Raw genomic sequence first — 17142 nt, forward strand, 5'->3', positions numbered from 1 at the left:
GATAACAAGTAACAGTAACAGGAACCAGGTTAAGGTAGTAATTAAAACTGCCCAAGCAGCAAAATTTATTGATATTGCACTACAAACAGTCTAAATTTAACACAATATTTTTACAGAAAGCCAATATTTGAACAACCAACTGTAAAAATGTTTTAAAATACAAAAGGAAACCTTCATTCATTCAAATTGTATTCTGTAAGATAAAAGGTTTTTAATTTCTAAACTGGTGTTATTTACATCAAAAAGCTTTCAAAAAAAGAGCATAATAACTGTTAAGACACAGGACTTTGTTCATTTTCTCAGGGGAGATTACAGCTGGCATTGCTAGTCAACTGTGGAAGTACAATAATCCTGCAAACATTTAAACTCACTGGAAAATCTTAATTTATGATAGTCACACCCAATATAAGTGACAATCAGTCCTCATCCTTTGATTAACACTAAGGGAAAAGAGACAAAGCTACTGTTTAGCCAGAATGTAATAAATCCAGAAACACAATAAATCCATCTGAAAGTTACCAATTTGTATAACAAGGTAAACAGGTATTTTGGGGTTCCTTTTCTGCTCTAATTGTTCGACAATTAACCAAAACAAGCACCAGGAACTTCATTACTACCAGAGACAGAATTATTCCAGTGGTTTACTTACAGTCTTTTTCTAAACGTTAAAATGCCCTAGAAGGTAAAGTCATAAAATGCTGTGATAATTAAGGCAAAAATTAAATGTTAAATCCTTTCACACAAGACAAAAATGATTACTGAAGAGTTTACAAATCACATTTACCCTAAAGTCCAGTTTTCTCAACATCATATTTAGGGAAACCATTTCAATTTTTTTCTACCAGCTTTTGTAGGTCCCACATAAAATTTAACATCACTCAGCATAAGTCTCTTCACCTTCTCCAGACTAAAACCTTCTCCTAAGAAAACTGTTTTAAGACTACACAATCTTCCTTGAACACTACCTAGTCTCTGCAGCATAAAAGACACTTCAAACCCTTGTTTTAGAAGTGGTAGGGTTAAAAAGAAAAATTCTTATTCCCTTTCCCATCCAAACTGCATGAAAAACAATCTTATACAGAATTTCACTTGTTAATACATGAACTATAATTCCATTTGATTAATCATTTTATTCTGAAATAAGACTGTTTTTAAATTTTCATTAAAGCCAACAGGTAAACTTTTAAATCTGAATTGTATGTGTCAATTACCAAAGATGATTTTTTATAAGGTATTAAGCTAAATAAACTTCAAACACAATCATAAGAAAATATATGTATGTGTATATATATAATGTGTGTGTTATATATATATACAAAATAGTTCATGGTTTTATTTTCCTTCCCTGTTACTGAAGGAAAAGTTTGTAAGAAAATGGAAAGTCAGTTAGCTGTCTCCTGTCCTAACTTCGAAGTGAAATGAGCAAAAAAGTAAAAGACTCAGTTCTTCAGATACCTATATTTCAAATTAAAAGGTACTTGTACAGCATCCAAATGCAAACCTAAAATGAACAACAGAGACAGGAGTCCCCTAGGACAGTAGTGAAATGCACAGGGAAACTCCTGTAGATACGTCTGTTGTGCTTTTCTACCAGTGCACACCATATACACAGGACACGAAGAGAGCAAGTCCACTGCCGCTCGCTGCAGAAAGTATTAACATCTAACCCAACTGCTGAGGAACAGTTACTACCTGCTAAACTGCATTCAGCTGAGAATCTTTGCTTTCATTTGCTGCCATCCATAGTTGATTCCAAAGTATCACGAAATAGTAATATAAACCAAGATATTTTACAAAGAACTAGCTAAATTCTTAAAGCTTGAGCAAGGACTAACAATGTGGATTTGTGCCCAAAATGTTTCACACCATAGTTTGTAGCTAGAGATTGTTTCAGAAACTCAATGAATTAAAAGCAGATTAAATTAAAATGTTACATTCTATCTCAGAAAGCCCACAACCTAAGACTGTTAACTAAGACTTCTCAAGGACTAAGGACTAGCAGAACACTGCCAATTTCACCTTAGAACCACAGTTTTCTTTGTTCCCAGACAATCTGACAGCTACATGCACTGAGACCCAAAACAGCACTGGTGTCCATAGCCTTCCTCTCCGCTTGTGGATCAAGGGTCAAGTGAGATCATCTCTGAAGGGCAAGATATGATCACTGCATATAAATTCCCAAAGTGGCAGATTTCACATAAGGATGTAGCACAAACTATTCTATACAAGGGACAAGATACAAAGGGCAGGTGGGGTAGCAGTGGGGGCTCTGTGGCCTCTTCCTGGCTTCAGAAGCCAATAATCAAAACACCACCCAAACCCCTACAAGAGCCCTCCCACCAAAAAAGCAGCACCTATATATGTTCAGGGCCTTATTCTTCCATTGGACTAAAGGACTAAAGAAGTCTACTAAGAGGAGGGTCCATGTGGTTACAAACCACAGCAACTGATTTCTGCATCCACTCCCTTCCCCCCAAGCACCGCCGGCCAATACTACAACACAGCTAATGCAAGCACTGTGTCACAGTCAATTCTTTTCAGACTGTGCTTTCCAGCCACTACCATCCCTAGACCATCCCCTCTGCTAACCACAGAAGACACAAGACAAATGGAATCTCTTTACTAGTGATTTCATTAATCTGGGGACCCAGATTAAAGATTCAATTATAAACATCTCTCAAAATAAAACTTCCATACTTTCCCATAGTTTTTAATTTACAATTCTTTGTACTTTACATTAAAGTCTGAGCAACTAAGCTGGTGGAAGCCAGCCCTTCAGGTCCACTCCCATGTATGAAAGGTAGCTTTATTCTCCTCCCTAGCTTTACTGTTTCAATAGTAAATGCTGTTTGTCACAAGAGAACTAGATGGAAAGGAATGGATCACATTCAGCACGAATGTACAGGTACCTCATGAAGTGGCTACGTCACACGCCTGACCATGGCTGGCTGTGCTCTGACTTATGCTCCTGTAAGAAAGCAGAGAACTTCAGTGTGGCTGGAGTTGTAAATTATCAGCACAGGAAGGACCAGACTCCCAAACACCGATCTTTAAAGTGAGAAAAATTACTTTAGATTTACTAGACTGCTTGGCGACCGTAAAAAAATAATAACTTTATCCAGAGCTAGAAAACACTTGGTAACAGCCATATATATTAGACACTGCTTGACTAGGCAATGATCACATTGCTAGCCTAATACAACAGACAGCACTTAAGCACTGGTTTATCTTCTAATATTTCTTCCTTACACTCTCTTTGCCTAGCAAGGATAGCTATCTCCTCCCCTCAGGCCACTTTTGTGCTATAATAATCTATCCTATATTTTGGAACTGCAATCTAGAACTTTATTTTGAAAGCACGGGACAGAGGCTTTATTGCCTATTTGCAATCTGCCACCTTCAGGATACACTAGTATAAACTTCAAGAGCAACTCAATTCTAGGAAGAAAAAGATGCTGAGGCCATCATAATCTCATTTTTAGAGTTCTTGGCAACTATACAAATACACTTTGAAGTCTTAGGACAGAATATAAAATGAGGAACTCTAGCTAGGCTTTACCAAGCTATCAGAAATAAGGTTTAACAGAACTGTTGTTTTACTAACACCTGCTTACCCAGAGACAGGTACTTAAACTTAAAGGTAAAGGATATTGATACCTTCAGACAAAGCAAGAAATGTCTTGCTTATCACTAATCTAAAGTTAGGACAATACATATGAGCCCCTTCCCCAGGCCAGAATATAATCTCAGTCAAAAATCACTAAGTTACACTTTTTTTCAATCATAAAAACGTTAATGAATCTGACCTTGTAACTATGATTAATATGCAAAGAAAACACTTCCTCAGAGAACACAGAGACAAAACAGATGTCAATCAAAACAAAATCTCAAGAGGCAGAGGGAGGTACTGGTACAAAAATAAATATAAAAAACCAAGAGATATTATAGAAAGAAAAGTAACTTGGCAAACAATCTAATTTTTAAATTGACTTTGCTCCTTACTATTCACGTTAACTGTTGGAAACAAACAAAAAAGAGGGAATTAGGTAATGAAATGTTTTTAATGCATACATGCACTTAGACCTGAACTTTTCTAAAAACCACCATAATATGTTGATCTTTATAATAAAATTTAAATATAATCCCTGTGGAAGGATGCCATTCACTTAGGTTTGAGTTTTTATTTGATATTACACACAAACTACTAAAGCCGTAAAAGACAAAGTACCAACCCAATCTTATAGCATAAAAGTATTTTTGCCATATTTTGCTATACATCTTAATTATCTGCACTAACTAATTGATATTTAATAGAAAAATAAGAATATCCAAAGCTCAAAGCAGCAAGCAGTGACCACAAATCCCTTGACGGCATAGGAGAGTTGCTTTTATACAGTAACGTGAGAATCCAACTAAAGTTTCAAACCTCTTCAAATTTCACCCACGCTAAGGGTGCTCTTCAGTTTATGTCTCAGGAAGAGGGTCACTGGTTGAAATCCTAAAACCATTCATTTGCTATTTCTTAACAGAAACTTGTGAAAGCATGTAAACTATATACCCCTATCTTTTGGATAACGATGGTTAAGTACAAAAAAGTTCATTTAACATCTTACAAATCATTACAGTTATACATAAAAACACCTACAAAATTTAAAAAAATAAAAGATTCACAGTGCACTGAACCTTGGAACATGTAAGTTTGGAACATAAGAACATTTAACAAGTGAATTCAAAGACCTATTTTTCTCTCAAAGACATAAAACACAACGAAGCCAACACAACTACTCTTCTCATCCAGCTTCTTAAAATGCAGCACACAGAAGTAAATTATTGCATATTCAGCACACTCTTTATCACTTGATTTCTTCAAACCATGCTAAAATTTCTCAAAGGAGAAATCCAGTTCTGTGCTAAGCATGGCCTTTCTCAAGGTAACCTGAACACTGAGAAACTAATACACAGGTTCAAGGGAGTAAGTACAGCAGATGGACCTAAAATAGGTACACCCAACTTCCCCATTTTCTGCATAGTTAAGTCACATCACACACAGAAACTTTAACTCACATCTTTTCTTATCTCCAACTGTCAAGAGAGCTAAAAGCCTCAAGTTACCAAAATCCCATCCCAACAATACCCTTGTTTTGTTCCACAGTGCATTAAACGAAGCAGCACAACAGCAATACCATTTAACCAGAGTTAAACTGCTGTAATTGAAAAGAGATACTCTGTTGGTTCTTGAAAAGGCTCAACACCTTTAGAGGACATACTTATGGTAACTAACTCTAATCTCTTTTGCTTTTGTATAAGAGCTGAAAAACACAACTCTAGGCACCAGAGAGACTGACCAAAATATTCAAAAAACAAAACAAAACCACACACACAGACACACAGGAAATCACTAAAATTATACGGTTTCCAGATGATAGTAAATGAGTGAAAATGATTTACCTGCTATAGGCAAACTAAGTTTTCACTCCCTTAACAATTTAATAGAAATCTGGAATGCTGGGACCAGCTATAAATATGGCTCAAGGAGACCCAAGCAAAGCAGCTGTATTTCTGGAAAGAACAGTAAGAGCTTCCAAAAGCAATCATATAATGTATTTTAAAAAAGGTCACGGAAGGATTCACAAGTTTGTCACATTACAAGATGCAGGATTATGAATAACCCAATTTTAAACACACTGCTGTAATCGTGAATTCTCCTGCTTAGCACCAAGAGGGTGACACTTTTATTAATAAATAGAATTTCTCCTTTAAAATCAAGCCATTTAAAAGCTAAAGCAAAGAAATACCAAGTGAATTCCTTACAAGAGTACTTCTTCTGAAAGTCCTACTGGGTTAAATAGAACCCCTATTAAATAGGCTATCTATACAGAATAAAGATTTCTACAATAAAATTTACAAGCAGAGATATATTTTGTGGATACCACACGTAAAAAAAGATTTTTAAAACCCACATGGCAGATGCACACGCACACATATGCTCACACATCACCCCCCCAAAAGAAATACCTTCAAATGAGGTCAGAAGCAGCCCGAACACTAAAGTCCCCTTAAAAGTCCTGGTGATTGTCCTCGATTAGAGCTGAAATTCTTCTTAAAATGGGCATTGCCATCTTAAGAAGATTTAAGAATCCTGGAGGAGCAAAATACAGTCCTAGAAGTGAGTTATTTATGTTACCTTCATGTTCTGATCGTCCCCTAATAAAATGCTTTATTTGTACCTGGGTGAATCGCATACCCTTTCCCTTCCCGCTCCATCATCCAGGGGCTTCAGCATGCTCATAAAAGCATGTCAGTTTCTGCCACTACTGCAAATTGGAACCTAATACAACATTTGTTTCCAGAGATGAACACCGAGATGCAATGCAAAACCTAATAATGTCAGTATTCCATTCATATTTACACAACTGTGATAGAGAATAAATTTTCACAGGAATGAAACCATTGTACAATACTGAAGAGTCAGCGGCAGGACAGTGAAGACAAGACCAAAGCAGCTGCCACCAAAGCAGTTGCCAGGTCCCCGCCTCCTTGGGCCACGCTCCCCTCCCCCCACTCCCCAGCGCCCTGCCAGGTTTGCTGACTGCACAAGGCTCTCAACTCCAAGTCAGAGCGTCCACTCCCCACCCAACCAACTCAGTCCCTGTCCAGGCTGAGGACTTTGTCCTTTAATGAAGTGCTGTGTTCATTTTTAACATGAACATTACATAGTAGATGCTGGCTCTAAATAAAACCTTTCAACAAATCTCCCAGCAGAGAGGATTAGAGAACCTAAATGGTTAGAAGCAGAGAAATGCACAAAATGCCACCAAAGCAGATGGCCTGCAATCTTGACTTCTGTGACATTTTTAGCTCTCGCATTCATTTAATATTTTGTGAATTTTCAGTTTCTTTTAAAAATGTCAACACAAGGAAACTCTTATTGCAATCATTGTCATGGACAGATGGAGCATTCCCATTAACTTGGCTACCTAATGATGACTCTAACACTATTTTCTTGACCAGAACACGAAATAAAAATCACAATCACACAGAACAAAATGCTCTCATAAAAAGCAACTTAAATTCGTTAGCCAAACACTGAAAAGGTATATCTGTATAAAAGGTTATAACTGCATTTACAGTGCAAACTTATGTTTCTTTCTACTCTCTCTTCTGCAGAGAACGTTATCTTCAGAAACATCATTACCTCCCTGCATTTCTTTAAAACACCTGAGAAAGGTAAGGCTCAAAGAGACACCCACTCAAATGCAACAGGTCTCTGATCCTGGGACTTCCACAACACATCTGCTGCTATCAAAGGTCCAAGATTTTCATTATAGCATTATGGTCAAACTTAAAACTCAAAAAGGCTCTGGATGAAAAGGGGAACTTGCAATGACCATTACATGCCACAGACTGTCCCTCGGCATGTTCTAGCAACTGGTCTTCACTGGAGCAAGGCAAGTCATATACAGCATCTGTTTAAATAAATAAATAAACAAACTCAGTAACTTAGTAAGAACTCAAATACTGCCCTTCCCAACTTTTGTGATAAAGGAATTCATGTACAGTATATATTTTTCCTCACCACACTCTAAATCTAACCCAAGTAGAACACCAAGATACTTTCCCTAAACTGAGGCTCAACTGATTTTCTCATCTATGATTATTGATTTCCACACATTCATTCAAAATCTTAGTCTCAGCCTTTAAGACCCTTAATATTCACATGCTTTCAAAAATGGGCACACTTTTGTCTACCTCCCAATTTTTCTGTGCCAACATAAGGGGAGCTTCTTAACAAAGATCAAAATGTAGGGGCGCCTGGGTGGTGCAGACTGGTTAAGTGGCTGCCTTCGGCCCAGGTCATGATCCCAGCGTCCTGCGACTGAATCCCACGTCGGGCTCCCTGCTCAGCGGAGAGCCTACTTCTCCCTCTCCCTCTGCCTGCCGCTCTGCCTACTTGTGCTCTCTGTCAAATGAATAAATAAATCTAAAAACTAACTAAATAAAGGCAAGCACTGTAAAGACTACAACTGTAATCTAAGATGTGTAAAGAGTCTAATTCTACAAAAATAAAGATGGAGCTTACCAAATCTTCAGAGAATATATTAACCTAAAGAAAAATCCAAATTTTCAAAAACATGGTCCAACAAAACTCCCAACTTACCAGGGCTTGTTTTTATTTTTTTGTTTTAAAGGTAGAGCAGAGACCTGACCAGGAAAGTGGATTGGGAACAGACATCAAGAGGCTGAGGCACAGGCACCTGGAAGGTTCAGTCGGTTAAGCGTCTGCCTTCAGCCCAGGTCATGATCTCAGGGTCCGGGGATGAAGTTCCAGGGAACCTGCTTCTCCTTTTCCTTCTGCCCTCCCTCCCCCTGCTTGTGTGCTCACATGCTCTCTCTCTCTCCCCAATAAAATCTTAAAAAAAAAAAAAAAAAAAAAAAAAGGGGCTGAGGAAAAAAAAAAAAAAAAAAAAGAGGCTGAGGTACAAAGAAAATCTCAAATGAGGTTTCCCAGGACAAAAATCCTTTTATACCTCAAGACAAATTTTATATGTCCATACTATGCCCAACTAAGCTGGGTATATGGAGTTATAGTTTACCCTCTTTTAATGTCTTCTTCCTGAACATACGCCTTTTTAAAGATTTGTAAAGTAACCGATTTCTGAGCTTACGTTAATTAAACCATCAGCCTATCATGTCCCCACCAGACAACATGGCCAGAAAAATCTTAAGATGACTTCTACCCCCATACCTATGTATACCAAACTGATAGTTTCTACGACTTTATAGTTAACCTTAATTTTCCAAAACAGGGTTAAAGCTTTTAAAATAGCATTTATCCTGCTTAAATAATAAATAGTACTGCAAGAAAATATGATTAAAATGCTTTTTATTTCTCAGACTTTTCTATATGAAGGCCTTACATTTAAATGGTGAATAAATGTGTATCTACTGCACAGGGATTTCACGCAATTCAAAACAGCACATAAGAAAAGTCTACTGTACTTCCAAATGACGTCTATTAAATCAGTATTACCAAAGAACTTTCTACATTCATCACCATTACTTTCCAAATCAGATCACACACCTACTCTTTATAACTGAGGACTGATGTCATGTTAATAAAAGCTATCCATAGTACCTCCTTAAAAAGTTGCTAATTACCTCCTAAGGTGGGAAATGTTGCCCTTCTGAAGTTACTACTCTTATATATAGATGTGAGAATGAGGTCTCCTCACCTTTACAATACTTGGTTCTACTCTCCTCTCACTAATATTTATTGACTTACAACGGTCATACATAGCACCAAGATTTGACACTCACACATAAAAACAGCACACTGAAAGGGGAAATCATTTCATCTCGACCATTTAAGTTCATTTTAGCAAGTTTCATATTTAGAGAACATGACCACATATATGAACTCTCTACAGACATGTTCAACTCTTCCTGCTTATCTATCACAGTCCATCATACTTAACTAAAATCAAGGTTAGGCCAAAACCAAATCAAATTCCACCAGAGATTTTAAAAAGAAAATGACTTGCCTGTTTCGAAATTATCCTGAAGTTTTCGCGGATGAAGTCTTTTTTCACATTTCTATTAAAAAAAACACACACACACACACACAACACACCAGCTGCAGTTACTCTACTTACTATAAATGAGGAGACATATGATCAAATTTCTCAGGAGGAAAATTAAACCAGTAATATAATCACCATCCCCAGTCTTACACTGGTATTTTTATTTTTTTTTTATTTTAAGCCTAAAACTTTTTTTAGTTCTTGATTACATGTACAATATAGAAATACCAGGAAAAAAATTACTCGTTAAATTTCTCAACCCAGAGATAATTAACATTTTGGTGGATCTTTGTAGCTTTTTCTCTATGAAGATACTGTGAATTTTCTTCATAATTACTAAAAATAAGTGGAATTATTCGGTACATAGGACTATTCTATAACCTTTTTTTTTTATTTTTTAAAGATTTAGTTGTTTTAGAGGAAGAGGGAAAAAACATGAGCACATGAGAACAGGGGGAGGGGGAGAGAGAGAAACTCTAGCAGACTCCCCACTGAGCGCAGAGCCCAACATGAGGCTCGATCACATGGGGCTCAATCCCATGATCCTGAGATCATGACCTGAGCTGAAATCAAGAGTTGGATGCTCACCCACTGAGCCACCCAGGTGCCCCAGTCTACTTTTTAAATGTAACATACTGTGAACATATTTTTTTTCAATAAATATAAACCCGCACCATCATTTTTAATGACTACATGGTAGTCCACTGCATAGATCTATGATATTGCATTTAAAATTATATTCTTGGATATTTAGATTGTTTCCACATTTTCATTATTCAAAACAGTAACGGGATGAACATTCTTTAACATCTTCTTCTAGGGAAACAACTTAAGAACCTTTTCAGGCTTTCCATATAGCCAAGCTATCTCCCTAGAAAACTGAACCAATTAGTTATTTTTAAGTGTTGCGGAAACACTCAACAATATACAAATGGCTCTCTTTTTATCTGTGCCAATCTGACAGGAAAAAAGTATAATAGTAGAAGGCAAGTAACCTAACAGTAAACTCATCTTTAACATGTGTTTGCCCATGGAATCAATACACCCCAACTTAAGTAAACAGCAAACAGAAAATCAGGCAAAAAATTTTAGCTAAAACCTTAAAACTGCTATTATCACCCACTATTAAAAAAAGAGAAGTAGGTGAAACTACAAGAAAACTCAACATACAAATACCAGGACTTACAGAAAAGATAAGAAATGGAGACCCGTTAGTTATGAATTGCTACTTTCTGGAGCACAGACTAAAAGAGTGAAAGTAAATGCCTTAAAACGCTCACAGTAATCTGTCTTTAGGCCTAGTCTAAGGACTATGGCACTGGCTTGATTTTATTTTTAACTTTTTAAATTCTATCAACTTGAAGGAAAAAAATACACAATGATGTTCTTCCCAACTTTCAACTTTATTAAAACAATACAGACTCTATTTAGAAAAATACAGAAAAATAGCCAAGGACTTGCTCTTTCTTTTAGAAAGCAGGGTTGACTACAAACTATTTTCACAGTAATAAAAAATATTTAAATACCCACATAAAAAAGCAAAAATCAGATGTGCAACTGAATCGATGTGACAAATCTGTAACATAGTCAGAGATTTTAAGTGAGCAAATAATGCACAATTTCATTCCATAAAATCTTATCAATATATCAATTCAATGTGCTTTTGACAATGCCCTTGCTCCACTCCTAAAAATAGGGTGAACTGCCTTCTTAGAATTAGAGCTGTTAAGTCTTACCATTAAGGGATTCTGCTGCTTGGCTGGCTGGCTGTGGACCCCGTTTGTTCTTTTCTTTTGATTAGGTGAATCCTGATACTGTTTTCTGCCATTTCCCCTCATACTTTGATTCTGTTTTTCCAATGAGAAAAAAATAAAATGTAAGCCTACAATATAATGTAACAGGACAAAAGCATATACCCCCAAGGTTATGTTTAGCTGGCTGAATACGAGTTTAACAAAGTCTTCCAAAAATTCTCCTAGAACACTGGGGAACCACATCATATCAATATTTTTTTACAGAACACACTGCTTCACAAAACAAGATTCCACTAAAGGTATGAAATAGCAAGTGCAATGGTCCCAAGGAATCTTGTCTTATCCCATTTCTGCTTACAGATTTTGTTTACAATGCATGAGTTTAAAAAAAAAATGGAGGGGGAGAGAGGAACAAGTTTGAGAACCTTATACAACTGTCAAAATAATCTGTGAGGGGACTGCCAAGGCACACCGGCCACAGTTCTTAAAACAAGGAATATATAGCAGATGTGATCAACTGTTACCCTAAAATCTGCTTTAAATTATTAACAAACAAGTAAGCATTTTTAAATTAATAATCCTTTATATGAAATAAAGACTGGTATTTTAGAAACTTAGGCCATTATCCCTGAAGTTAGACCTAAAGCCTGAACATGCATTAGTGGACATTTTGCAATTGTATTATTTAACAGAGTTAATTTTCTTATCCCTCCCCCCCAAAAATTCTAAGTTTAACTTAAAAAATAAAGTTTTTAAACATTAATTTGTCCCTACAGGTCTTAAAAGGACAGCTAGTTAAGAAGACTAAAACAATGTGAATAAAATACTTTATTGTATTTTTAAAAATATCAAAATATATTTTATATTCTACCTACCTACAAAAAAAAGTTAAGCAGTTCCTAAAATAGCTTGAAAACAATAGGCTAACTTTTTTTTAAGTTTTCATTTCAACATGGGGCTCAAATTCACGACCCAAGATCAAGAGCTGCATGCTCTTCTGAGACCCCAGTGCCCCAACAATAAGCTAATTTAAATAAAGAATGGTAACGGAACAGAGAACAAACTGATGGTTCCAGAAGGGGGATGGACAAAATGGGTGAAGGGGAGTGGGAGACACAGGCTTGTAGTTATGGAATGAGTAAGTCACAACAATAAAAGACACAGTGTAGGGAATACAGTCAATCACATTGTAATAGCATTATATGGTGGTTGTATGGTGACAGATGGCAGCTACACTTGTGGTGACATACAGAGATGATGAATCACTATGTTGTATACCTGAAACTAACATAACATTGTCAACTAGACTCCAATAAAAAAAATTTTTTTTTAAATAGTAAGGAAATAAGTTTACAGAAACTCATGTTACCACATTCTTTTAATTCAATTTCATTCATTCTGCTCTTCCTGGTATTTTTTAGTGTGGTACAAGAAATACAAAGTTTACCACTTTACTTTGAAATGTACAATTCACTGGCAATAAGTATAGTCCCAATGTTGTACGACCACCACCTGTATCCAACTCCAGAACTTTTTTCATCATCCAAAACAGAAACTTTATACCCATTAAATAACTCTGGATTCCCCTGTCCCTCAGCTTCGGTAACCTCAAATAAATCTGTATCTATAAATTCGTCTATTAGGTACCAAATCTAAGCAGAACGGTACAATATTTGTCCTTGGTGTGTGACTTATTGCATGCAGCATGTGTCTAAGTTTCAATGACCACGTTGTAGCATGTGTGTGTCACGATTTCATGCTTTTTTACGACTAATATACCTCTGTATGTATATTCTGTTCATCCGTTAATCTGTTGACAGACATGCGGGCTGCTTCCACCTTTGGGTTATTGTGAATAATGCCACTATGAACACTGGTATACAAGTTACCTGGTTGAGTCCTTGCTTTCAATTTTGTGAGGTATATACCCAGGAAGTGGAGTTGCTAGATCATATGGTGATTCTGTATTTAACTTTCTGAGGAACCACCAAGCTATTTTCCATGGCAGCTGTACCATTTACATGCCCACCAAAAATGCACAGGGATTCTAATTTCTCCACATTCTTGTCAACACTTGCTATTTTCCTTTTCTTTTTCTTATTACAGCTATCCTAATGGATATGAAGTGGTACCTCAGTGTGGTATTGATTTGCATTTCTCTAATGACTAATGATGCTGAGAATCTTTTCATGTGTTTATTGGCCATTTGCATATCTTCTTTGGGGAAATGTCTATTCAAGTTGTTTGTTCATTTTTTTAATTGGGGTTTTTTCATGAATTTGCGTGTCATCCTCGCGCAGGAGCCATGCTAATCTTCTCTGTATCATTCCAATTTTAGGATACGTGCTGCTGAAGTGAGCATTAATTGGGGTTTTTTTTGTTGTTGAGTTAAAGGAGTTCTGGATGTTAATCTAACATCAGATATGTGGTTTGCAAATAATTGTCCCATTCTGTGGGTTATGTTGTTTCACTCTTTGAGAGTGTCCTCTGATGCATGAAAAGTCTGTAATTTTGATGAACCCAGTATATTTTTTAAAAGCATGAAAACAAAGAAGAGTAGCACCCAAATGGATGGCTAAAATGATAAAGACAGATAATGCCAAGAATTAGTAAGGATGTACAACAAATGGAGCTCTCAAGTATTTGGCTGGGGATAAAATTTGAGAACAGGCATACCCAGTAATCCAGAAATTCTGTTCATTATCTATACACAAAAGAATGCTCATCAAAATATACATAGATATTCATAGCAGCATTGTTTGCAAAAGCCCAAAACCAGAAACCACCAAAATGTTCATTAAGAGTAGAATGGATCAATTAAGTGTGGTATAGTCAAGCACCAGAATACAACACGATAATAGAGCTGTCACTGATGGCGTATATACCAAAGTCAGATGTTACTTTTTATTACTTACTACACTGTATTTATACCGAAACTGTAAAGGTTAAGAAGTCTCAGCCACGCTTCAAATCACAAGTCAGGAACACAGAAGTCTTTGAGCAACAATTCAGAGCTCTGTAACTGTCAATCTGCAATTCTACATTCAGATACATTTCAAAGTCAAATCTAAAGTTATGAAAATCTTTAAATGTATTATCACTCACCTTTGCTTTTAAAAGGTCAGACATTTCAGAATGATTACTATATGGCTTTTGCTGCAGTGGTTGCCTGTGCTTTATCCACTGGTCACCAGGAGAACCTTCAGGAAATAACTGCTGACTGTGGCGGAATTTGGTTCGACTATACCAAGATTTAAAAAACAAAAACCAGATCACAAAATTTTCACTTAAAATTTTTCTAACATCTTGATAGTTCATCTTACAGATCACAAACTTTACTTTCTTATTAACTGCCTATCTCCCCACAGTGGAATGCAAGTTCCGTAAGGGCAGGGATTCTTATCTGCTTTACCTATTGCTTTATCCCCAGCACCCAGAAGAGTGCCTGGTGTTCACTATTTCTTGAATGAATTAATAGTGTTATTTTTAATCCCAAACCTTCCTAAATTATCCATATCAACTCCTCCCCTATAAGTGATTATACCTTTAAAAACCTGAAGAAAATAATTCTAAATTTACTTGAAACAAACAAATACAAGTGGCATTCCTTCTTATTAGCTAGAGTGTGGAATTTGATCCTGCACAAGTCAGTTACAGATCCCTTCCATGCTAGAAGAGGATCTAAAAACTTAAGCTATATTCTAAAGCAAAAAATTAAGGGGCCCAAGACAGTATATGAGCAAATTAAATAAAGGTCTGGTCTCAAATTCTTATGTGAAAGAATTTGATTGTAAAAGGTTGCACTCACACAGTAGTTTATAATAAAGAAATACCATTTTACAGTACCACTTACATGTGTAACAACAGTCCAGAGTCACTGATCCAAAGAACTGTACTACAGTATTGTTTCTGAATGTTTCAGAGTTCTTCTCCTTTCCCATTTAAAAATTATAATAAAATTGCAGCATGCCTACTTTCTTGAGATAAAATTCAGGTATTTCCTCCAACACATCATTACAGACATTAGTCTATATGCTAAAAACACACCATCCTGCCAAAGAAACCTGAAATTTGGTTAAAGTTGCTTCATTATGTCCTTACTCCACTCTCCAGGACCACAAAGCCTAGGACTACAAGATACGGGACTCACATCACACATTATGGTGGACAGAGTCTCCCAAACATGAACAGTCACACCATTGTTTCCCAAACACTGTCACTATTTTGTGACTTTTTATATGTTTCTTTTTAATCTTAGCTATACTCCTGTCTACTTTTGCTATACTGTTTCACTTATGTCTACTAGTATATAATTTGGTGATTATAATCACAGGTTCTAAAAGGCAGAAATGACTCTCAAGGCATTTAGTCCAAGCTCCTGTCCTCATAAAACCCAACTAAGATGGAACAGTCCCTATGTATTTAAAAAAATTATTGCCTGTAGATGTGGTTTGCTCCTGTTTAATTTCTGAAGCCCTCAGACAGAATCAGAACATCTAAATTAAAGAAAATGTATAATGCAGCTCTCTCTGAGCCTAACACATAAAAGTTCTAGCAAGCTTACTACAAATATACATCCTTATTTAACAAAATTATTTACTTAGCCTACTCTATAATTGTAATCTGGATATAATTAAGTTCCAACCAAGAAAATGTTCTTTGTGGTTCCTGTCCATGTTAACAGTCACTTTTTACAGTACAACAAACACTCTTTGTTAGGGAAAGAAAAGCAGTAAGCCCAAGTCTTCACAGTTCTATCTTTCTGAACAAATTATACAACAGCATTCCTCATCTCTCCTATACAAAAACAGACCTCCATTCAATGATCTTCCGAGACTCAATTGTCTCTAAAGTAGGATATGAGAACAGAGAACAATAGCAACGCACACAAGAGGCAGTTTTCTTCTTTTCCTCATGTTCTATCTACCCATCTGAAAAGTTGGTACCCTCTTGTGTATACTATTTTAAAATGTGCCTGAAGCTCCTTTCCAACTCCAATTAACCTTTTTCATCTCATCAAAAACCCTTTAAAAAAAAGTTCTATTATCTCTAAGACCAGTAACAAAATAATACCTACAAAAAAGAATCCAATGCCTCTGTAAACTTTAGAAGGAAAATGCTACTGCATTAAAAACTATCAGAACGTAGGAATCCTATGACTTTATTTCTTTACCTCAATTTTTCCACAGTGGGTTTAGCTGGTGTGGTACCGACTGAGGAAAATCCATTGTCACTGTCTGAGGAATCTCCAAACCTCCGCGAAAGCCAGTCCCTTAATGGTCTATGGAAACATTAAGAATTCACTCTTAAAACTTGGCTACATAAAAAAACTATCAGAATTAGTTTTGTATTTCAAGAAATAGGAACATACCTGATAAAGGGAATGGCCATAAAAAATTTGTTAGGTGCCAGACCAAGTTTGGATTTCGGGGTCATATCATTTCTATGACAGGGCAATTTCTCAATGGAGAACCACTCAATGTTCTGAGACACAAGAAAATAATTCATTTAGTTAATTATTATCAAGGAGTTCCAAAAAGCAATTTCCTACTTCATTCAATTGGACTACCGTCCAGCAGCCTGAAAATACTTTCAATTACATACCCGAATTTCTCTTCTGGTTTTCGGGTTAAATTTTGTGTCTTTTGGAATTCCTGGAATGATGTACAAACGAGCAAGCTGGTCATTGATTCGAAGTTCAATGTAATCATCCTTACAAATATAATCTTTGATATCAAAACCAGTTTCTTCAAAGACCTGGAAATAACAAATTTAGATGACGATTTTCAATTGTTGCTGTTAGACCT

The 17142-nt window shown here is 36.2% G+C and overlaps 1 protein-coding gene and 1 non-coding gene across 10 annotated transcripts in view; both read right to left on the reverse strand.

Moving 5' to 3' along the window:
- The window catches only part of DCP2 (decapping mRNA 2), a 66595-nt gene that overhangs the window by 11334 nt on the left and 38119 nt on the right, over positions 1-17142 (reverse strand). For 3 of the 9 annotated variants that reach the window (XM_008704937.2, XM_040621969.1, XM_040621968.1), the window contains exons 5-10: positions 16940-17092; positions 16707-16819; positions 16509-16616; positions 14441-14576; positions 11318-11428; positions 9543-9594 (exon numbers count right to left, since the gene is read on the reverse strand). In XM_008704937.2, the coding sequence (XP_008703159.1) occupies positions 9543-9594; positions 11318-11428; positions 14441-14576; positions 16509-16616; positions 16707-16819; positions 16940-17092 (673 nt within the window). Of the gene's footprint in view, positions 1-29; positions 2969-6015; positions 7467-9542; positions 9595-11317; positions 11429-14440; positions 14577-16508; positions 16617-16706; positions 16820-16939; positions 17093-17142 lie in introns of those variants that run through there. The other 6 variants (XM_040621966.1, XM_040621965.1, XM_040621964.1 and 3 more) reach the window with 6 other exon arrangements.
- On the reverse strand, positions 13591-13697 carry LOC121100882. The gene has a single exon (XR_005832664.1). It is a non-coding gene; the product is annotated as a U6 spliceosomal RNA (small nuclear RNA).

This window comes from Ursus maritimus, unplaced genomic scaffold (assembly GCF_017311325.1).
Source record: "Ursus maritimus isolate PB19 unplaced genomic scaffold, ASM1731132v1 scaffold_5, whole genome shotgun sequence".
In the NCBI taxonomy this organism is placed as follows: Eukaryota; Metazoa; Chordata; class Mammalia; order Carnivora; family Ursidae; genus Ursus; species Ursus maritimus.